Genomic DNA, 24353 nt, shown 5'->3' with positions numbered 1-24353 from the left:
AGAATGTTCCGAATTTGTTTAGCAAAGAACTCGGCCTGGTTTTCGCAGCGGGTTCCAAGAGGGTCCGCTGGGTCCTGGGCGACTGGGCGTTTGAGGAGACTATTTATAATAGCAAACGTCTCTTTGGGGGAGTTGGTGGCCTGTTGGATTTTTTCCTCATAGTAGCGTGACTGGGCTTTCCTAATTTCCTCCCTGTATTTACGTAAGGCTTCCCTATGTGCGAGCTTTCTTTCAGGGGTAAAATCTCTCCTCCATCTTCTTTCTAGGACTTTCCATGCCTATGACAGCTCTACAAACTGATCAGAAGGGGTACTTGCCCTTAGACAGTCTAAGAAGGTCAGACACCACACCACCCCTGAGTAGAAATAAAAGGTTCAAGATACTTTCCTGGAACATAAATGGACTTGGGACAGAATGAAGAGAGGAATAGTTCTCCAACACTTGAAGCGACATGTACCAAAGGTAGTATTCTTACAAGAAAAACATATCCAGGGTACAAATGAATTGCACTCTCTGGCTACTCTAGGGGAGTTGGTATTTTGATAGGTACTTTCTTTCGCTTTACGAACACAAAAAACATGCATGACCCAGAGGGAGGCCTGAGTTTGAGTTTGAGTTTAAAAATATTTATATAGCGCACTTTCACCAGCGGTTTCATGGCGCTGCAACAGACAGATCCCCAGAGTAGAAAGGCCTGATGGCTGCCTCTGACTGCTGGGAAGGCTAACCCTTCAATATCATTTAGATACATATCCCTCCCAGGCAGAAGTCCCTGGTGCTGCTGGAACTGGGGGCATTGCTTTTAAATCTCCCGAAGGGTAGAGTAGTGATAGGGGGGATTGCAATGCGGCTTTGTCCTCGACGCTTGACCGTATGCCCTTGCAACCACAGGACCAAGCAAGCACAGTACTGAGAGATTTCTTGTCTGCTATGGGCCTACAGGATACCTGCAGTAGCCTTAACCCCAATTTGCAGCAGTACAAGTATCTCTTGGTGTGCAGGGGAGTTTGTCACACATAGATACGCTCTTTACCCTGGTCCATCAGGCACCCCACTTTCTGGATGCCCATCACCTGGCCTGTGGAATCTCAGACCATTTCCCAAGCTGTGTCCATTACGAATTAGATGAACCATGTCAGTCACGAGTGGGTGGGATAAGTCCCTGATACTTTCAAACCCCCCTCTTTAGATCCAAAATCCAGAAGGCAACAAATCAGTATATTACCGAAAATACAGGAACAGTAGATTCAGCATGTATCCTCTGAGAAGCGTATAAAGCAGGGATCAAAGGACAGGGCATCTCATTAATGGTGGGTGAAAAAAGCACAAGTGCCTGCTGCTAGATACGTGGGAATGGGACATCAATGAACTGGAGACCCTCCTGATCACTGACAATGAAGATCAAGTGAGACATCATCTGGTGCTCAAATGGGTCGAGTTTAGGGTGGTGGCTGAAGGAGCATCGAAAGACAGAAATCGGGCAAAACAACATAACCTTTAGGAGGTATGTACTAGAGCAGGTAAACTGCTGGCATGGCTAGATAAAAAGACAGTGGCCTCAACATAGGCACATGAGGTTAAGGGAGGTGATAGAGTCAGAGTCCTGGGAAGGGGACAAATAGCTAACGCGTTTGTGGACCACTATGAGCACCTTTTCACTCCGGGTTCCAGCACTTCAATCGCAGATTCGCTGGAATTGATGGCCACACTCCAGCTACCCGACTTGCCTCGGGGGATAGGGACCTCCTGAAGCAGGACCTGACAGAAACTGAGACAGCCCAAGCGATTAGGGACCTTAGATCCGGCAAGGCTGGCGGCCCCAATGGCCTGCCAATTGAGTTGTACAAGTCAACAGTCAGTAAACTAACACACCTATTACAACATATGTTTAATGAAAGCTGTGACAATGGGAGACTTTCGAGAGACCAAAGAATAGCTAACATAGTAGTGATTCAGAAGGTGGGTAAACCCCCTTGTGAATTCAGCTTATCTAGGTCGATCCCTCTTTTGAATGCAGAAGTTAAAATCCTGACTAAACTGCTGGCAACCCATCTGACCCCAGTGATGCATTCTTTGGTCCATCCTGATCAGTTGGGCTTTATGCTAGGGGGAAATACGGCACTCAATCTTAGACATTTGCATGGGGTAATAGGTAGAGCTGCGACCATCAGGTTAGAAGCGCTGGTGGTATCCCTAGTCGCCCATATGGCATTTGATGCGGTGGAGGGGCCATTCCTATATGCAGTACTGGAAAGACTGGGTCTTGAGACAAAATGTTTTAAATGGATCAAACTTTTGTATTTGGAGCCCTTGGCACAGGCGAATGGGAATATGTCCAGAATACTTGTGCTGCTGAAGGGAACGAGGCAGGGATGCCCTCTATCCCATCTGCTGTTTGCATTGGTATTGGAGTCTTTGGCGGTATGGTTCCGGGGGGTGTATGCCATGATCCGGGGACTACGGTAGACACCAGAGTGGGATGAAAACAAGTTACTTACCTGTAACTGTAGTTCTCCAGTATTGGAAGCTTTCATAGATTCACATGCTTGAATCATTCCCGGTCGTCGAGAGAGGAGTCTCCGGCACATAAAAAAGCAATGCTTAGCAGTATAGCAAACTGAAAAGAGGCCTAGGCGCATTTACCTTTTGCAACCCATAGCCTTTGTTATGTAAAAAGTTCCAAACTTTTCCCTGAACCAATCAGAGCTCCTCACCCTCTAGAACACTCCTGAGAGAACCTTTTGCCCCTCAGATTTTCGCGTACTTGTGCCTAAAAAACACCTTTCATGCTAAATCCAAGGTGAGCCTCTTAGGGGAGGAGGGTGAGTGCATGTGAATCTATGAAAGCTTCCAATAATGGAGAACTACAGTTACAGGTAAGTAACTTGTTTTCTTACTCCAGTATTAGAGCTTTCATAGATTCACATGCCTGAATCAGAATAGCGAGCAGTGATATCACAAAGCACATTTGTTTTTTACATTTCCTCATCATGTAATGCAACATGAATACCATCAATCATAGCAAAATACAAAAAATGTGTCTTTGCAAACAAGAGAAAAGGATGGTTTTGTTTGTACTATCCGCCCTGGCTTTTAAGAGGATGTTTCTACATTCTGTTGAAATATTCAAATGGTGAAACTCACAGTGCTCAGGAGAAAGGCTGCTAAGCGGAAGGATTTCGGGTCCGGATAAAGCACTTGTCCCTGGGACACTGGCAGAAGTGATGGCATCGTTTGGAGGCGAACTGGTTGGTCCTCCGTCAGCAGCAGAAGCTCTGTGAACCAGTGTTGCCTGGGCCACCATTGGGCTATCAGGATCAGCCTGCACGGTTCTTTCTTGATCTTCACAAGTACTCGCGGCAGGAGGGGAATCGAAGGAAAAGCGTAGGTTAAGACACCGGACCATGCCATCGAAAATGCATTCCCCCAGGACCCCCACTGGGGCAGCCAGCTTGAGAAGAACCAGCATTTCTTTTCTCCCTTGTGGCGAAGAGGTCTACTGTTGGTTTTCCCCATCTTTGAAAAATGTTGTCCAGGACTCCCGGTCCAACTCCCACTCGTGGCAGGATGATTTGAGCCTGCTGAGAGTATCCGCTTGGGTGTTCTGATCCCCTGGGAGGTGTTCTGCTGACATGGATATCCCTTGTTGTATGGCCCATTCCGAAATTTTCTGGGCTTCCTCAGAGAGGGAGAGAGATCTTGTTCCTCCCTGTTTGTTTAAGTAGTGCATTGCAGTCATGTTGACCGTTCTTATCAACACCGACGAACCTCTTATCCTTGGCAGGAAAGCCAGCAATGCGAAGCGTACTGCCCTGAGTTCCAGCAAGTTTATGTGCAATTGTTGTTTGTGCAACTTCCAACGACCACTGACTTGGAGGTCTTGAAGGAACGCTCCCCACCCTTCTAAGGACGCATCTGTAGTCACTACCAATGGGGCTGGAGCTGTAAGGAATGAGAGACCCTGAGAGACATTTCGATCCTTTGTCCACCATGCTGCTGCTTGCACCATAACCGGTGTTACTTGGACCACATCCTCTAAGGATCCCTCCGCCTGACGCCATTGTAGATCGAGCTGCTCCTGCAATGGGTGCATTCTTAGTCTGCAGTACGGCACGAGGGGAATGCAAGATGACATTATTCCCAGTAATAATTTGAATCTGCGTGCTGAAATATACTTTCTTTTTAGAAAATTCTGGAAGTGAGACACAATCTTTAGCTGTCTTTCTTTTGAGGCTAACGCTTTTTTTTCCTCTGTGTCTAATATTGCTCCCAAAAAAGTGATCTGTTTCGTTGGTCGAAGGGATGATTTTTTCTCGAGAAGAGTCAAACCCAGTTTGGCGAACAAGTCTATTCAAGTCCTTGTTGAAGTCCTAGCTAGTGCTTCTGATGGTGCTTTGACTAACCAGTCATTTAGGTAAGGAAATACTTGATGTTTTTGCTTCCTTAACACCGCCGCCACTGGAGCCAGGCATTTTGTGAACACTCTTGGGGCTGATTTCAGGCCGAATGGCAGTACCTTGAATTGGTAATGTTTCCGGTTACCAGGAACTGAAGGTACCGCCTGTGGGAAGGATTGATGGGGACATGAAAGTATGCATCCTGCAGGTCGAAAGGGGTCATATGATCCGCGGGTTCAATAGTAGAAGGATGTCCTGGAGAGAAGCCATCCTGAAAGACTGCTTCTTGAGATAGGTGTTCAGGGATCTGAGATCCAGAATAGGACGCCATTGGAGGATGTTTTTTCTGACTAGAAGAAATCGGGAGTAAAATCCCTGTCCTTTTTGGGAGTTCGGCACCGGCTCTATTGCTCCCTTTCGGAGCATTGTCCGAATCTCCTTCTGGATTTGATCCAAATGATTGACCTTCTGATGCGTTGGTGGCGTACAAGGAGGGATCTGTAGAAATTCTAGTGTGGCTGAACTGAATAATGTTGAGGACCCATTGGTCCGTAGTTATTTTTTGCCAATTGTGAAGATAATGAGCAATCTTTCCACCCAGGGGAGCATACGATCTAAGTAGAAGGTTGTCATTGTCGTCGGGTGTTGTCTTTCCCCTGACGACCTCCTTTACCTCTTGGAGTAGATTTGGTATAAGCTCCTGATTGTCGCTGTGTATACTGCTGACAGTAGGGCTGAGATGAAGTGGAATAAGAAGGTCAGACACCACACCACCCCTGAGTAGAAATAAAAGGTTCAAGATACTTTCCTGGAACGTAAATGGACTTGGGACAGAATGAAGAGAGGAATAGTTCTCCAACACTTGAAGCGACATGCACCAAAGGTAGTATTCTTACAAGAAAAACATATCCAGGGTACACACTATGGCACACTCAATGGATAGGGGAATAAATGAATTGCACTCTCTGGCTACTCTAGGGGAGTTGGTATTTTGATGGGTACTTTCTTTCGCTTTACGAACACAAAAACATGCATGACCCAGAGGGAGGCCTGATGGCTGCCTCTGACTGCTGGGAAGGCTAACCCTTCAATATCATTTAGATACATATCCCTCCCAGGCAGAAGTCCCTGGTGCTGCTGGAACTGGGGGCATTGCTTTTAAATCTTCCGAAGGGTAGAGTAGTGATAGGGAGGATTGCAATGCGGCTTTGTCCTCAACGCTTGACCATATGCCCTCGCAACCACAGGACCAAGCAAGCACAGTACTGGAAGATTTCTTGTCTGCTATGGGCCTACAGGATACCTGGAGTAGCCTTAACCCCAATTCGCAGCAGTACAAGTATCTCTCTTGGTGCGCAGGGGAGTTTGTCACACATAGATACGCTCTTTACCCTGGTCCATCAGGCACCCCACTTTCTGGATGCCCATCACCTGGCCTGTGGAATCTCAGACCATTTCCCAAGCTGTGTCCATTACGAATTAGATCAACCATGTCAGTCACGAGTGGGTGGGATAAGTACCTGGTACTTTCAAACCCCCCTCTTTAGATCCAAAATCCAGAAGGCAACAAATCAGTATATTACCGATAAAACCTATGGTTTTATCAGTGAATTTCTAAGGTTTTTTTAAATGCTAATTCCTAAGTATAACGTGGCTGAAACCGATGGTTTTTTCAGTGAATTTCAAAGGTTTTGTAAATGATAATTTTAAAATGTATTAATTGTTATATTTTTTTATACTGATTTACTACATTATTTTGAATTATTTATTTTTAGATATTTTATTTTTTAAATTACATTACATATTGTTTATATAATTTGAAAAATATATATTTTTTAAAATATTGAAATTGTAACATATTTTTTTTAATATTTTTTTTATTTATATATATTTTATATATCAGGCAATGATATCCTATGGATAGAAATTCAAGTAACTGTAAGTATGGTTAGAATTACTTTTCAGGATCAGTAGTACGCTCAAAGTTGCAGCACTGACGTTTCTTGTGATAACAGGTGAGTAAATCGGAATTCGTAGTTCGGCAGAATTTACAGGAATATTTTGCTCAAAGGTAATGGAAGGGGGCGCCCAGGCGTTTTTACAGAGGGGGAACTAATTCCCCTTGCAGAGAGGTGGTGTGGTCTCATTACACCTCTCCGCAAGGGAGCCCCCTTGCACATACTAGAGGCTCCTGGTGGGCTAGTTGGCCACCAGGGACCCCCAGTATGCAAGTGGAATTAGTTCCACCTCTGCAAACGCGCCAGGGGGCACGTTTGAAGAGAGGTGCAGGGAGGGGGCGTGGCCTCCTCCCGATCCCGTTTAAAAATAATACATATACTTTTAAGAAGGGGGGCTGTGTAGCCCCCCCCCCTTCTTTTTCTTTTGGCCCTGGGGACCACATCCCCAGGGCCTGCCCCCAATTCTTTTTAAAAAAAATTTTTTACAGAAAGGGGGCCGCGTGGCCCCCCTCCCGTGGCCAATTCCGGCCCCGGGGACCCCATCCCCGGGGCATGGGCAATATTTAAATTAATTTTTTTGTGCAGCTGCCCCCTTAAGGCCCCGGGGACCCCATCCCTTGGGGCCTGCCTTTTTAAAAAAATGTTTTATATCAATGGTGGAGGGGGCCGCGTGGCCCCCCTCCTTGGCAACTTATGGCCCGTGGGGACCCCATCCCCCGGGGCCTGCCCTCTCCGTTGGGGACCGTGGGGGTGTCCCCAAGCCCCCCACGGTCCCTGCCGGCTCCCCGCTTCCTGCTTTTCTGCTTGGGGAGCAGCTAACATGCTTCTCCCCATGCAGAAAAGCAATACGCTTCGATTTTTGAAAGAGAGAGCAGGTTTCCTGCTCTCTCTTTCAAAAATCAAAGCATTTTGCTAAGGTAGGACGGGAGCCGCGAGGCTCCCGCCTTACCATAGCAAACAGCAGTGTCCCAGGGGTAGGCCCCCCCGGGACACTGCAGGAGCCGGCCCTGGGGAATGGCGTCCCCAGGGCCATCACATGCTCCAGAAGGGGGGCCGCTCGGCCCCCCTCCCACCTGTTAAAAGCTCCGGGGGTGGTGGTCCCCGGGGGTAAGGGGTCCGTCACGGCCCCCCCTATTTTACATATTAGAGTCCCGGGGAGGTGGTGGTCCCCGTGGCGTGTGGGGGGCCTTAGAGGCCCCCAACATACAAATACAAGCCCCGGGAGTGGCGGTCCCCGGGGCTGCGGGCCCGTGTGCCCCCGCTAATATAATTACTTTGCCCCGGGGGTGGCGGTCCCCGGGGCAGTGTGGGGGGATTGGGGCCCCCCACACTTCTTTTTCACTATGCCCCCGGGATTTGGTCCCCCCGGGGGCTAATATGAAAAAAGCAGACCAAGGTTTTTCACGAGGTACGCGTACGTATGCGTACCCCGTGATTTGTTTAAAAGAAAATCTTTTTTTGGGCCTTGTGGGACCTCCTGAGCAGGGCTAGGGGGTCAGGGTGTTTCTACTGAATACACTGAATGAGAGATGTTTATTGTTACCCAACTTATTGGTACTCATTTTATTGACCTCAGGAGGATGAAAAGCTGAGTGAACCTGCCGGGATTTGAACCTGTGACTATGAGGTTGAACACAAGTCCCTACAGTGGACGCATTAGTCCACTGAGCCTCTAGACCTGGCTGACGGCACATGCACTGTCTCTCTGAGACATTTTGTTTACAGTCAGTGGTCTTACACCCCCTCCCCTTTAGCTTACCATTTGTTAGCTACAGCCCTCATTTCCTTCGTATCCATTTGTCAAGGCATCAGGGCATCATGTCCTCTTCTTGTGTTAGGCACGATGAAGAACTTGTGTCCATTCAGAGCTCCGGTTTTTGGAGCTGCTTTTTCTTTGTGCTCAAGAACTCCATATGAGTGCTTGTGTTTTCAGGCCGTCTCCCATATCCTGTCCATGTCGCCTTTTTTCCCTCTCAGTGGTGCTGTGTGATTCTGTGAAATGCCCACCCGCACTCATACTATCTCTTACCCCCTCCTTCTCCATATTCCTCCTTTTCTACTGTCTACCTTGTGTTATTCTCCCCCCTGTCTGTGTGCTTATCCCCTGTTCTTTTTTTGCCTTAGAGCTTCTCCCCCCCCCATGTTGTTCATTCTTTTGTTGGTTTCTTCTCCCATCGTTATTTTCTCTCTCCGGTAGGCCTCCTTTTTTCCGTACCCACTCATCCTGTTACTTCCTCCCCTCAGTGTTGCCCCCTGATCCTTGCTTCTTCTTACCCCTGTATTGCTTCACCTACCAGCACTGGTTACTTACCCCTCCCTCTCACAGTGTTTCTTCACCCAACCAGCTTATCCCATAATGTAGCTGCCAAAGATCAGTCAGTCAGTCAGTTACATACAAGGGTCAGGTCTTCATAGGGAAGCAGTTTTCTCTCACACTCCTTCTGCCATCAGATACTAACTGCAAAACAGTGTTTAATTAGGATGCAAAAAGCATATTTGCAAATATATTGCCACTCAATCAGTGAAATAAATAAAATATACATGTTGACACAGAAGCAGCCAAGGAGTTCACTATGCGCGCCTTCAAAATCTGTTCCACCAGCAGGCCACTGGTTAAAATCCTGGGAGATCCGCCCAGTTCATCATGCTTGTGATGTCGATAAATATGTACATTTGAGTGGGGGTGTAACAGTAACACTTTTTTTTGTAGTTGTCTGCATCTGTTGCAGTCTGTTAATATTGATAAATATATGTATGTATAATAACAAACGTGCAATGTCTGATATTTATATGTTTCCCTGAGGTTCGTTCCTTGATTTTGCTCACCAGAAAATGTCACTCATTGCCATAGACATGTCACTCATAATTACACTGAAAAAAATTATTAAAATGTCACTCATTAGAATCTGAAACCTTGGCAGTTATGCATGATGAGCCACTCAGCCGCCCACCACTCTACGTTTAGGTAGCTGAGCTCCTGTTGCTCCCCTCTTACCTCAGTCGCTCCAGGGTCTCTACTCTATGGCAGGCAGGGGTGGTTGGTTCGAACTTGAAGTTCGAACTTCATTCACCTAATCACTTTAAGTTCTGCTGCTCTGACTGCAGCAGCCAAACTCCAGAGCCAGCAAATCGCCCAGCCACTTACTGCCCCAGGCCACAATTGAATCCTCACAACTCGAGCTCGTAGTGGTGATGCGTCACAGCTACGTAACGTTCTCGAATTGCGAGGGCTGGCCAAAATCATGTAGCCCAGGGCCGTCATTGGTAGGACTCGTGCGCTACAAGATTGACGGCCCTGGAGGATGGGACGAACCACGACCACCACCACCAACAGTCAAGGCAGCAGGAAAGCAAACACTAATGCGGTTATGCGGGATGTCATCGCAGCGGCAATTTTGGCAGCAGCACTGTACATAACTGGGCCGCGCGCGCGGCACTGGTGACCCGTTGCGGCGGCTTTTATAATTTATTTGGGGACACTGTGTCCCCAAATAAATTATAAATGCGGCCGCGGCTGCAACGGGTCACCAGTGCCGCTCCCAAGCAGTGCCGCCTGTGGCGGACCGCCCCCCCTCTTCCCCCCCCTAGCTACGAGACTGGTCAAATGTCTCCAATCGGCACATGGCGGACTTTTTTTCCCACAAGGCTCCAGAAATGCTTTCGGCATCCCTTAGTGAGATTTTCTAATGCTGGCGGTCTAGGGCAGTAGTGGTCAGAGGGCTGATTCTCAAGCAGATTTGCTGCTGTTTGAGAAGATTTTCTACCTGCGTGGCAGTAAAATCAACTTGAATGGCCACGCGCTCCCGCGCACCGCATGGTGCCATTTCTGCTGATTTTCCAGCTGCCAGCGCTAAATAATAGCATGATTTGCTTATTTTTTGCTTGTTGACGGAACTCTGTGGACTCTCATTGAGTTTTTACGTAACTCCGTCTAATTCTGTGGAGTGAAACTCTGTGAGTTCCGCCCACCTTTAATAAAAATCTAAATTTCACTAAGAGCATACCTGCTAAATCTTCGGAGCTTCGCGATTCTTCCTCCTCATCAGTCCTTCCGAAGAACAACAGGCTTTCATCCCCGAAGATTTGTTGGGAATGTTCAATCAGAAACTGTACCAATATGGCCACCTATTGGATGCACACAATTGTTAGATAAGGGTAGGTGTATGCCAACACTGAGAGTTTAACAGCCTAGTGACAATTAACATTTCCCTAAACGCACAAGACAGATTTCTGAGTGAAATAACAATGGTTGATGCAACTCAGAGGTGGCCAGCCAGCTAGCTACAGGCTTACTCACAATATAGGGATTGCACAGTGGTTGTTACAGCCCTTTCTGTGCACAGGGCTCAATTCTGAGGATCTCCTCATCATTCAGATATTTTCACCACCAAAGCATATTTGTTGTCTGCTGAAGAGTCCAATTACGTCCACACCTTTTTTATTTTTAAAAAGAGTCTTCCTGTACTATTCTCTAGTTGATTTGCCTTCTGTAATCTAAATTCTTATTTAGAGTTTAGGGACCTATATAGAGGTTGCTGGATCTGACACTCCATCACAAATGTGACAGATATCCTGTCTGCTGTAGTACAAGTATCATTTGCTATAATGCACTTGTAATACGGCAGATAGGGTATCTGCCACATGTGTGATAGAGTATCCTGTCCAGCAGAATTTAAAAAAGGCCCTATATTTCCTTCTGTACTATCCAAAGGGTTCTACTGACTGGTACAGCAACAAAGGAGGGTTCCATCGGCACGTGCTCTATGATCCTCTAGAGATGTATCAACAGGATAAACAGTAAGTGCCTTATACTGGACTATCATGAGAAATACATATATGGACATTTTATGACCACCCACATGCACCCTAAAAGAGATTAGATTCTCCTGGATCATGGTGGGATCAGCCTCTTTTAGGTGTGGCACAGCGGCCAGGGCGACTAACTTCCGGAACCGGGGACTCGCGGTTTGATCCCCTGAGCCGCTGGCAGATCAGCCCAGCATCATGTGACTCTGGGCAATAGTTCACTTAATCTTCCTGAGGCCCCCAGCGCCTTGACACCTTCGGGTAATTGTTCACGTTTACAAGTGACTTCCACACTGTCGTCCTAATTATCTTAATCTGTGTTGCGCATGCACATTTTTCTGATGTATTGTTTCAACACCATATTGCCACTTCTTTCCATCACCTCAGCCTCAAGAACTTGCCTCCAGTGTGTATTATTAACACATTTTCATACCTAACCCTAAACTGGACCATATTACTAACCCACCTTTAAGATTAGCTAAATGTATTCATTAAGCCCTATCTTAACTATTTCACAACAGCTCTGATACTAACCTTGATGTCTAGTCCGACTTTGCAATAACAAACTTGTCTTAAGTCTTAACCTAATCTTATCCATGACCCTAATCACTAACCTGAACCCAGCATAATCCTACCTCTAACACTACCCAGACTGTAGGAAACTGTCTCTCTATATAGTGAACTAAAACTAACTACACTGTGCAGAGTTGAGTGGGTCCCCAATTGGTTTACAGAGGCAAAAGTAGATAATACTAACGCTCTCTTTTGTGGTGGTGTGGGCGAGCAGTTAGGCTTATCAGAGGGTAGTGCTAAGCATTTGTTGCACTCACAGAGGCAATAAATGGACACACACTCAAAGAATAAATCTGAGACCAATTTAGAAGAAGAACACACATATATATATATATAGCACTTCAATACCATCCAGTAAAGAAATTATCACGGACACAGAGGTTAGTGTTGCAGCAGAGATTTAATGCGGCTGCAAGACAACGCGTTTCAGCTCTCGCCTTGTTCACGCTTGGTGACAGGCAGCCATCTTAACAATGCTATTTACACTTGATATACATTTGTATTTCCGTACACAATTCATCATGATTATTGTAGAACCTCTGATGAACAATAGTTACTTACCTGTAATCTGTGGTTCTCCTGTATTGGTGTTTTTCATAGATTCACATGCCTGAATCATTACCAGTCGTCGGAGTGGGAGTCCGATGGTACATAAAAAAGCAATAATATGCACATAATAACTAAAAACCTTCGTAATAACCAATCAGGAAGTAAAGTAGCCCTAAGCTACAAGAGTAAAAACTTCCACACTCATGACTATCATAGTCATTTTGTATAGTCCAAACTGCAGCCAATCAGGCGACAGCACCCACCAGAATGGCCTCCCCAGAGGTTCAGGCTCTCAGATTTTCTCGCACAGGAGTGATGCCAACCTCATAACCTAAGGAGCCTCTGAGGGGAGGTGGGCGGGTGCATGTGAATCTATGAAAGACACTAATACTGGATAACCACAGATTACAGGTAAGTAACTATTGTTCTTCTCCAGTATTGGGGTGTCTTTCATAGATTCACATGCCTGAATCAGAGTAGATAGCAGTACAAACCATAATGCTTGTTAAACGCTCTTTGTTTCACAGTATATATGTAAACATGCATCTCAATGCAGCAGAAACAGAATCCAAACATATACAAATACAATAGTGCTTACAAATGCATACTTGGCAAAAGAGAATACAATGTAAAAATAAGCATCTTAAAAGAGCATAGTGGAGGAGGGAGAACAGAGGCTCACCTTATTTGAAAAGATTGCGGAGAACTGCACGTCCCACTGACATAACTGTATCACTTGCAGTGTCCAAACAGTAATGTTTGGTAAACGTGTGCCTGCTGGACCAGGTTGCTGCTCTGCAGATCTGATGAAGAGGCACACCAGCAAAGAGAGCAGTGGAAGAGGAGACCACTCTTGTAGAATGTGCTCTTGGCACAGAGCGTAGAGGCCTACCCACCTGTTGATGACACAGACTAATCGTTGAAGACATCCAACGGGTTATAGTCTGTTTGGACACAGCGTAACCTTGACGTAGCCTTCCATATGCTACGAATGGCTGATCTGTTTTCCGCATTGTTGCAGTTCTTTGGAGATAGAATTTGAGACATCTCCTGATGTCTAGGGAACGCAAAGGTCTTTCTGCCGCTGTTTGCGGATTTGGAAAAAATTTCATTAGATTTACTGGTTCATTAAGATGAAAGTCTGAGGGAACCTTAGGCATGAAGCTTGGATTGGTACGAAGCACCACTGAATTTGAAGTGAATTGTAAGAAAGGAGACTTGTTCGTGAACGCCTGAATGTTGCTGACCCTTCTTGCTGACGTCAGCGCTAAAAGTAGAGAAACCTTCCATGAAAGGAACTTGAGATCCACTTTATGAATAGGTTCAAAGGGGTGACGCATGAGCTGAGCGAGCACCACATTGAAGTACCAGGATGGAGGTGGACGTCGAATAGGAGGAAACATTCGGAATAGTCCTTTAAAAAATTGCTGAATTATTCTAGCAGAATAAAGAGAGTTAGAGCAATCCTGACGGAATCTCGAAATGAATGCCAAAAATACTTTCAGCGTGAAATGATACAAACCCGATCTAGCCAAATGAAGAGAGAACGGCAAGATCTGTTCTGGCTTGGCATGAACTGGATGTAAATTGGAAGAGTGACACCAGGCACAGAATCTCTTCCATTTGAGCTTGTATGTCTTAATCGTGGCAGGTGCTCTAGCATTGGCTAAACCCTCTTGACAATCCGCAGGGATATCTAAATGTGCAAACTCAATGTGTTGAGGAGACAAGCTGCTAATTTCAAGGAGGCTGGGTCCGGGTGACAAATTTGACCCCCTTGAATGGTCAGAAGGTTCGGTATTCGTGGAAACTGAATGGGATCGCACTCCGAAAGGAGGAGAAGTTCAGTGAACCAGTATTGGCAAGGCCATCTGGGAGTAATGAGAATGAGGCAACACGGCTGTCTCTTCATTTTGCGGATGACTCTGGGAACCATTGGTATCGGAGGAAAGGCATATGCATTTATCTGAGACCAATTCATCGAAAGCGCATCCCCGCCTGAGTCCTTGTGGGGAAGCCAGCTTGCAAAGTGAGGGCATTTGCAGTTTTGAATCGTTGCAAACAGGTCCAGATCGGGGTGACCCCACTCCCGAAAGACTTGGTCCAGCGTGTAGTGTAGCTCACTGGTTAGAGGCGGCAGACCCGAGAGCAGAGGACGGCCCGGGACCAGGGTTCGATTCCCGGCGCGGCAGGTTTCTGGACCAGGGTCAGCGGACTCGATAATTCTCTCGCCTCAGTGCCCACTCTGATCAGCGATCACACTCGGCAACTCTGGGCATTAGCTTGCCTCATCTTCACTAACGGCCCCACCAGACCGCCGGGGATGCCTGGTCTCACCCTGGAGATACCCAATAAGGGACCATCTCTCAGGGAAGCCAGGAAGGGTTTCGCAGCGGTCGAAGCGCCTTGGGACCCTCCGGGTAAGTAGTGCGCTATATAAATGCCTATACATACATATACATACATATACATACATATACATACAGCGTCGGTTGATGGATCTCCCATTCGTGATTGGATATTGCAGATCTGCTGAGAGAATCAGCTAGTACATTGGATATCCCTGGAACATGAAAAGCTGAAAGATTGATTTTGTGATCCAGAGCCCAATCCCAAATCTCCTGGGCTTGCTGGGAGAGAAGGGCCGATTTTGTACCGCCTTGTTTGTTTAAGTAATGCATACTTGTTGTATTGTCGGTCCGAATTAGAACCGAGGACCCTTTGATGACTGTTCGAAAGGACTTCAAAGCCAAGAAAATGTCTCGCAGCTCTAGGAGATTGATGTGCCACTTCCTTTGTTGCACATTCCACTTTCCGTTGACAGTCATTCCCTGAAGGTGAGCAGCCCATCCTTCGAGGGAAGCATCCGTAGTGATGCTAAAATTTGGTACTTCCGCCAGGAATGCACATCCCTCTTGCAAATTTTTTCCTTGAGTCCACCAGTGAAAGACTACTCTCATACGAGGAGTTATACGGATAATGTCGTTGATCGAACCCCGACACCTGCAACCATTGGAGGTTGAGTTCCTCTTGTAGAGGTCTCATTCGGAGACGACAGTTGGGAATCAGAGGGATGCATGATGAGATCATCCCTTGGAAAGGTTTGAACATCCGAACTGAAACGTGCTCTTTTTGTTGCAATATGCGAGCCATCTTGCAGATCTTGTGTTGTCTTTCTTTTGAGACGAAAGCCTAAGCGAGATGGGTGTCCAGTGGGGCTCACAAGAAAGACTTTCTTTGAGATGGAATGAGATGGGATTTTTTTAACCCCTTCGATGCTGATGACGGAGCGGTTCCGTCATCAGCATCGGTTGGGCTGTGCTGATGACGGAACCGCTCCGTCATCAGTACAGCCCTGGGGGGAGCGCTGGCGCTCCCCCCCTTGTGCAGGGATCTTCGTTGTTTTAGCAGGGGTGGCAGCGGAAGACCTTCCGCTGCCACCCCCTGGCCCCCCCACGCTTCCTGGTGACGTCAGCGCGCACAGCGCGCGCCGACGTCATCAGGAAGCGCTGGACGCGCTGGAAGCCATTTGTTTCCAGCGCGTCCAGGAGCAAGGTACGTGTTTGGTGCTCCGGTGGGGCGGCGGGGCCGTTTTTCGGTGCCTTGAGGCATCGGGGGGGAGGAAACTGTATTTCCTCTCCCCTGATGTCCCAATGCAGGTCATTCCTGGTGCACGATCGCGCACAGCGTCGCGATCGTGCACCAGGAATGCCCCACTAGACACCAGGGAGTGATTTTGGCATGATATTTTTGTGCAGGAAGCGACCCCTTGGGCAAGGGTCGCTTCCTTTTGGGGCTAAATAATTTATCAGACTTTTCTGCCCCCCCTGGGACAGATCGGCCGTTTTTTTGGCCGATCTACACCCAGGGTGGGCAGAAAAGCCCACTAGAGCCAGGGATTACTTTGTTTTTGAAATCGGAAGCGACCCCTTGGGCAAGGGTCGCTTCCTTTTGGGGGCAAATAATTTTTCAGACTTTTCTGCCCCCCCCGGGGCAGATCGGCCGTTTTTTGGGCCGCATCTGGACCCAGGGGGGGGGGCAGAAAAGCCCACTAGACACCAGGGATTGATTTTTATTTATAAAGGAAGCGACCCCTTGGGCAAGGGTCGCTTCCTCAGGGGCATACAATATTTTTCAGACTTTTCTGCCCCCCCTGGGGCAGATCGGCCGTTTTTTCGGCCGATCTGCACCCAGGGGGAGCAGAAAAGCCCACTAGTCACCAGGGATTTGTTTTTATTTGAAAAGGAAGCGACCCCTTGGGGAAGGGTCGCTTCCTAGTGGCTATAATATTTTTTTTAGACTTTTCTGCCCCCCCTGGGGGCAGATTGGCCGTTTTTTGGGCCGCATCTGGACCCAGGGGGGGCAGAAAAGCCCACTAGACACCAGGGAATAATGTATATTTATAAAGGAAGCGACCCCTTGGGCAAGGGTCGCTTCCTTAGGGGGATAAATAATTTTTCAGACTTTTCTGCCCCCCCTGGGGCAGATTGGCCATCTGCACCCGGGGGGGGGGGGGGGGGGGGGCAGAAAAGCCCACTAGTCACCAGGGATTTGTTTGTATTTTGAAAAGGAAGCGACCCCTTGGGGAAGGGTCGCTTCCAGGGGGCATTATAAATATTGTAGACTGTTCTGCCCCCCCTCAACTTTACCGTTTATGGATCCAGGGGGGGGATAGAAAAGCCCACTAGACTTCAGGGTTTTTTCTTTATAGGGAGCGACCCCTTGGCCAAGGGTTGCTTCCTTGTGCCCATTTCAAAAGTATGTTCTGCTGTGTCTTTATTTGGGCTCTCTGCCCTCCAGTTGGGTTGCTTCCAGGGGGCCCACGTTTATAATGATTTATAATCTCCCCCCCTTGGGGACAGACCCCCCATTTGTGACATAGCCTGTTGTAATGTGTGTTGTTTTTGTTTCTTCTAATGTGTATTGTTTTTTTTTTCTCTTTAGAGTGTTGCAGTGTGCGGTTCCGTTACTGGTGGTTCTGTTGTTCTGCTGTTTCTGTAGTTGTATGTGTTTGGTAAGAGACCTCTTTTTTGTTCAATTGTACTGTGATTGTATTTTTTTGAAAAGTGTGTAGTAAAATACGAGTATGTTTGGTTTCTGTTTGTTGTGATTGTAAAACATGTTTTGCATTTGTTTTTGATGTGTCCTTCTGTAGATGTAAGTGTTTTTCTTCTTCTTTCTAGTGGGATATCGTTGCCCCTTTGCTGTGTCTTTGCAGAGTAGGTGCTGGTGAGTGTAGTTGTGTCTTGTAAGTGAATTGTATATATTTTCTAAATTAGTTTTTTTTTTAAAAAGGCTTACATTTTTCATCTTACTTTGCGCAGTGTTGGGGTTGTTGTTGTTTGTGCAGACTCCTTTATTTGTAAGGATAATGGCTAGCCGTCGGATTACTGCTCAGCAAGTTGTTGGATTGCTTTTTGATTCTTCCTCTGACCATGGTCCAGAGTCTGACTCTGATTCTGAACCAGAGGTGGGAGGTGAAGATTCAGGTAGTGAGTTTTCTCTACACATGGCTTCATCTGATGATGAAGACACTCTGAGTGCTGATGAAGCTACTTTTGGTGTGGATGATGTGCCTGTGGTTGCGGAGGACATTGCTGCGCCTGTGGTTGCAGAGGACATTGTTGTGTCTGTGGTTGCGGAGGACATTCCTGTGCCAATAGTGCGGCAAGAGACATCTGGGCTGCAGCCTGGGGTTGCTAGTATTCCAGTTGGTGCAGTAAGACGAGAGGCAGCTGGGCGGCAGCCTGCGGCTGCAAGACTTGATGTTGAAAGTTCTGACCTCTGGGTTGCACCAGGCATGGTGCAGCCGGCATTGCCTGAATTTACTGGTGTTCCAGGGTGTAGGGTGAACACAGAAAACTTTTTGCCTATTGATTTTTTCAAGTTGTTTATGGATGATGTGTTTGTGGCAGAGATTGTAGAGCAGACTAATTTGTATGCTGAAAATTTTTTGAGGGTGAACAGTGCCAGCCTTAAGCCCCACGCTAGAGCTACCCGGTGGACTCCCACAAATTTGGAGATGAAAAAGTTTTTGGGTTTAACTTTTTTTGATGGGCTTGCTTAGGAAACCATCAATGGCTTCATATTGGTCTACTAGTCCCTTGATGGCTACAGCTATATTTCCGGCAGTCATGAGTCGTGATCGGTATTTGCTTCTGCTTCGGATGATGCATTTTGTTGACAATAGTCTTGCTTTGCCACGAGATCACCCTGATTGTGACCGTCTTTTCAAAATTCGGCCTGTCATTGATCATTTCGTTGATCGATTTTCTGAGATCTTTTATCCTGGGAAAGAAATTGCAGTGGACGAGTCTTTGCTGTTGTTCAAAGGCCGCTTGGTATTTCGGCAATACATTCCTAGTAAGAGGGCACGCTATGGAATCAAACTGTATATGCTGTGTGACAGTGAGACTGGATATGTCTCTAATTTCAGGGTGTACACTGGTAAGGAATCCAGGATTAACCCCCCTGGTTGTCCGTCGACTTTTGGAGTGACTGAGAAAATTGTGTGGGAACTTGGTCGTGGATTTTTTAACAAAGGCCATCATTTGTATGTCGATAACTTCTACACTGGTGTGCGGTTGTTCAGGAAATTGGGCAAAGTGGACACTGTTGCTTGTGGCACAATCCGCTCAAACCGTAAAGGTTTCCCAAAAGAACTTGTGTGTCAGAAGCTTGCTCGGGGACAGTGTAGTGCATTGCGTTGTGAGGAGCTTCTAGCTGTGAAGTTTTCAGACAGGAGAGATGTCTACATGTTGACTACAATACATGATGAAAGCACTGAACCGGTGACTGTTTGGGGTCAGGTTGCAGAAGTGCGCAAACCTGTGTGCATAATGCACTACAATAAGTACATGGGTGGTGTTGACAGAGTAGATCAGAGGTTGGAACCGTATGCTGCTCTTCGTAAGGCTTACATTTGGTACAAGAAGCTGGCTATCCATCTTTTCCACTTGGCAACCTTTAATGCTTTTGTTGTGTTCCAGAAATCTTGTCCCCAGTCAAAGATTACTTTTGAAAAGTTTCAGGAGTCTGTAATAGGCAGCCTTGTTTTAGTTGAACAGGCAAGTGTTCCTAGAGTTGGAGTGGTGGAGGATATTGCCAGATTGAAAGATCGCCATTTTCCTGGTCAAATTCCTCCTACAACCTCAAAAGACTTTCCCAGTCGGAGATGTAGAGTCTGTTGGCGAAGAGGTTTGCGGAAGGAGGTTCGTATGTACTGCCCTGACTGCCCTTCAAACCCCGGGCTGTGTGTACCTGCTTGTTATAGATTGTACCACACGCAAAATAATTTTTGGGAGTATCAATGAGTAGTAAAGTGAACTGGTTGGTCTTATTGTTCAGTTTCAAAGTTTGCATTTGTGTAATCTTTTTAGTGTAGTTGTTGAGTTAGTAGATTTGTATCAATTTGCAATTTGTTTTTGTTTTTCTTTCATTTTCAAAAAAAACTAAAGTATGATGTTGGTTTGCGTGTAGTGTCCATTGTCTGACGGTGTGCATGGTTTGGCGCTTGGCTGCCGGTGTCTGTGGACTGGTGCTTGTCTGGCGGTGTCTGTGGACTGGTGCTTGTCTGGCGGTGTGCGTGGTCTGGTGTTTTGTTGGCCGTGTGCGTGCTCTTGCGCTTGCCTGGTGTTGTGTTTGGATTTGTCCTTGGCTGGTGGTGTGCGTGGAGTGGTGCTTGGCTGGTGGTGTGCGTGGAGTGGCGCTTGGCTGGTGGTGTGCGTGGAGTGATACTTGGCTGTCTGTGCACGAAGTGGTGCTTGGCTGGCGGTGTGTGTGGAGTTGCGCTTGGCTGGTGGTGTGTGTGGAGTGACGCTTGGCTGGTGGTGTGTGTGGAGTGGCGCTTGGCTGGTGGTGTGCGTGGAGTGCTACTTGGTTGTCTGTGCACGGAGTGGTGCTTGCCTGGCGGTGTTTGTGGAGTGGCACTTGGCTTGGGGTGTGCGTGGAGTGGTGCTTGTCTGGTGGTGTGTGTGGAGTGGTACTTGCCTGTCGGTGTGCGCTGAGTGGTGTTTGGCTGGCGGTGTGCATGGTCCGGTGCTTGGATGGTGGTGCGCGTGGAGTGGCGCTTGGCTGGCGGTGTGTGTGGAGTGGTACTTGGCTGTCTGTGCACGGAGTGGTGCTTGGCTGGCGTTGTGTGTGGAGTGCCCCTTGGCTTGCAGTGTGCGTGGTGTGTTGCTTGGCTGGTGGTGTGTGTGGAGTGGTACTTGGCTGTCGGTGTGCGCTGAGTGGTGTTTGGCTAGTGGTGTGCATGGTCTGGTGCTTGGGTGGTGGTGTCGGTGGACTGGCGCTCGGCTGGCGGTGTGTGAGTAGTTACTTTGGTCACTACACACACTGCTAGGTGAGTGACACTCCACGCAGTCCATCATTTTGTGTTGTTGAAATGTCAGAAATGTGGGCGTGTGAAAGTGATGGGCCCTTGAATGGCGCTGTCTGCTGGTGTGAGTGTTAAAATGTGATGGGTCCGCGGCTGGCGGTGTGAATGTTTTGTATGTGTCACACGTACGAAAGGTGTATGAATGGCCTGTAAAGAGGTTGGTGCCTTGACGTGGCTTTACAGCTCACGAGCTGTGAGTCAGTGGTTCAGTTTATCATACTTTCAATTATACGCAGTGTATTTCATTTTTTTGAAATTACTTGCAAATACAATTGTATGTACAGAATCATCACTCACCCTCGTGCCAAATCCAACCAGAATGTGTGTGTGCTTGCGGATTTGATGGCTGTGCAGTAATGTTTGTCTTTTATCTCTTTCTGAAGTAGGGTGTACCTTGTCCCTTATTGTGATTGTTGTAATGTGTTGCTGTTCTTTCCGGATGGTGTCAATGGTCTGGTTTGTATCAGGTATGAAAGGCGCGTGAATGGCCTGTAAAACGGTTGGTGCCTTGTCGTGGCTTTACAGCTCACGAGTTGCGAGTCACTGGTTCGGTTTTTATGCATTTATTTATTGACAGAGCATTTCATTTTTTGAAATATCTTGTTAATTAAATTTTATGTACTGAACCATCACTCGCCCTCGTGCCAAATCCAACCTGTATGTGTGTGTCTTTGAGGAATAGTTAGCCATGCCTTGAATGTTTGACTTTTGAGTAACTCTGTTACGGTGTACATTATAGCCATACATAACTTACTAAATTTAGTTATTATTGTTAAACCATGGAAGTATATGGTCATGTCTTTCTGGTGAATTCTATTGTTGATTTTTATCCAGAATCTCCTGCAAACTTGAAATTGTCTGTCACAATTTCCTTGAATCACACGCTCTCAAATTGAAAACTTAATTCTCCACTGTACGATTTGGACCGTTTCCTGTTGCAGCCACTATGCCTACCCACGCAAGTGAGGTACCATTTTTATCGGGAGACCTGGGGGAACGCTGGGTGGGAGGAAATTTGTGTGTGCCCAGTGATGCCACGCTTTCCCATGCAAAAAAGTGTGAAAAAAATGTTTTTTTTAAAGCTAAAATTGAGGTTTGCAAGGGATTCTGGGTAAAGGAACGTTGGAGGATCCATGCAAGCCATACCTCCTTGGAAGCCCCCGGGTGTCTACTTTTCAGAAATGTGTGGGTTTGGTAGGTTTCCCTAGATGGCCGTCTAGCACGGGGCCAAAAACCCAGGTAACCCCTCTTGCAAAAGCTGGTTGTATTGAATGTCAATACCGCCAGTTTTTGCAAGAGGGGTTACCTGGGTTTTTGGCCCCGTGCGAGACGGCCATGTAGGGAAACCTACCAAACCCACACATTTCTGAAAAGTAGACACCCGGGGGCTTTCAAGGAGGTATGGCTTGCGTGGATCCTCCAACGTTCCTTTACCCAGAATCCCTTGCAAACCTCAATTTTTGATGGAAAAATCAGTTTTGACACACTTTTTTTGTGTGGGAAAGCGTGGCGTCACTGGGCTCACACAAATTTCCTCCCACCCAGCGTTCCCCCAGGTCTCCTGATAAAAATGGTACCTCACTTGCGTGGGTAGGCATAGTGGCTGCAACAGGAAAAGGTCCAAATCGTACGGTGGAGACATTACAATAACCAATAGCAAGATTACCTTCTTTTTTTGGGGGGGGGACTGAGTTTTTGGACCGGGGCTCGGCAGGCATCTTTGGAAACTACCAAACACAAACAGTTCTGAAAACTAGACACCCGGGGGAGTCCAGGGAGGTATGGCATGCGTGGGTCCCCCAATGTTTTCCTACCCAGAAATCCCTGCAAACCACAAATTTAGGTTAAAAAAACAGTTTTCCATACATTTTTGCGTGGGATCGCCGTGTCGGCACAAATGTCCTACCACCCTGCGTTCCCCTTGTTCTCCCGAGTAGAATGATACCTCACTTGTGTGGGTGGGCCAAAGGCCTGTGACTAAGGCAGGGGGGCTTAATTTGTAACACTGAAATACTACTTTTTTCAACATTCGTTTTTGGCCTGTTCTGCTTTGGGGCACCCACACAAGTGAGGTATCCTTTTACTCGGGAGAACCAGGGCAGCGCTGGGTGGTAGGACATTTTTGCCGGCACGGTGATCCCACGCAAAAAAGTTTGGAAAAGTGATATTTTTACCTAATTTTAAGGTTTGCAAGGAGTTCTGGGTAGGAAAACATTGGGGGACCTACGCATGCCATACCTCCCTGGACTCCCCCGGGTGTCTACTTTTCAGAATTGTTTGGGTTTTGTACTTTCCAAAGAAAACCACCGAGCCCTGGGCCAAAAACGCAGGTGCCCCCCCCCAAAAATCAAGGTTGTTTTGCAATTTGGTATTGTAAATTCACCACCGTACAATTTGAACTGTTTCCTGTTGCAGCCACTATGCCTACCCACGCAAGTGAGGTACCATTTTTATCGGGAGACCTGGGGGAACGCTGGGTGGGAGGAAATTTGTGTGAGCCCAGTGACGCCACGCTTTCCCACACAAAAAAAATTGTGAAAAAACTGACTTTTTCTGCAAAAATTGAGGTTTGCAAGGGATTCTGGGTAAAGGAACGTTGGAGGATCCACGCAAGCCATACCTCCTTGGAAGCCCCCGGGTGTCTACTTTTCAGAAATGTGTGGGTTTGGTAGGTTTTCCAACATGGCCGTCTCGCACGGGGCCAAAAACCCAGGTAACCCCTCTTTCAAAAGCTGGTGGGATTGACATTCAATACCACCAGCTTTTGCAAGAGGGGTTACCTGGGTTTTTGGCCCCGTGCGAGACGGCCATGTAGGGAAACCTACCAAACCCACACATTTCTGAAAAGTAGACACCCGGGGGCTTTTAAGGAGGTATGGCTTGCGTGGATCCTCCAACGTTCCTTTACCCAGAATCCCTTGCAAACCTCAATTTTTGATGGAAAAATCAGTTTTGACACACTTTTTTTGTGTGGGAAAGCGTGGCGTCACTGGGCTCACACAAATTTCCTCCCACCCAGCGTTCCCCCAGGTCTCCCGATAAAAATGGTACCTCACTTGCGTGGGTAGGCATAGTGGCTGCAACAGGAAAAGGTCCAAATCGTACGGTGGAGACATTACAATAACCAATAGCAAGATTACCTTCTTTTTTGGGGGGGGGGGACTGAGTTTTTGGACCGGGGCTCGGCAGGCATCTTTGGAAACTACCAAACCCAAACAGTTCTGAAAACTAGACACCCGGGGGAGTCCAGGGAGGTATGGCATGCGTGGGTCCCCCAATGTTTTCCTACCCAGAAATCCCTGCAAACCACAAATTTAGGTTAAAAAAACAGTTTTCCATACATTTTTGCGTGGGATCGCCGTGTCGGCACAAATGTCCTACCACCCTGCGTTCCCCTTGTTCTCCCGAGTAAAATGATACCTCACTTGTGTGGGTGGGCCAAAGGCCTGTGACTAAGGCAGGGGGGCTTAATTTGTAACACTGAAATACTACTTTTTTCAACATTCGTTTTTGGCCTGTTCTGCTTTGGGGCACCCACACAAGTGAGGTATCCTTTTACTCGGGAGAACCAGGGCAGCGCTGGGTGGTAGGACATTTTTGCCGGCACGGTGATCCCACGCAAAAAAGTTTGGAAAAGTGATTATTTTACCTAATTTTAAGGTTTGCAAGGTATTCTGGGTAGGAAAACGTTCG

The 24353-nt window shown here is 47.2% G+C and overlaps 1 protein-coding gene across 2 annotated transcripts in view; it reads right to left on the bottom strand.

The window, feature by feature from the left end:
* LOC147718446 (rho GTPase-activating protein 20-like) overlaps positions 1-24353 on the bottom strand; it is a 489762-nt gene that overhangs the window by 29316 nt on the left and 436093 nt on the right. For both annotated transcript variants that reach the window (XM_086918365.1, XM_086918366.1), the window contains one exon: positions 10360-10480. In XM_086918365.1, the coding sequence (XP_086774491.1) occupies positions 10360-10480 (121 nt within the window). The remainder of the gene's footprint in view (positions 1-10359; positions 10481-24353) is intronic.

This window comes from Lissotriton vulgaris, chromosome 4_1 (genome assembly GCF_964263255.1).
Source record: "Lissotriton vulgaris chromosome 4_1, aLisVul1.2, whole genome shotgun sequence".
NCBI lineage: Eukaryota > Metazoa > Chordata > Amphibia > Caudata > Salamandridae > Lissotriton > Lissotriton vulgaris.
Note: the sequence above shows the minus strand (reverse complement) of the source record. Positions and strands in the feature narration are given on the sequence as shown.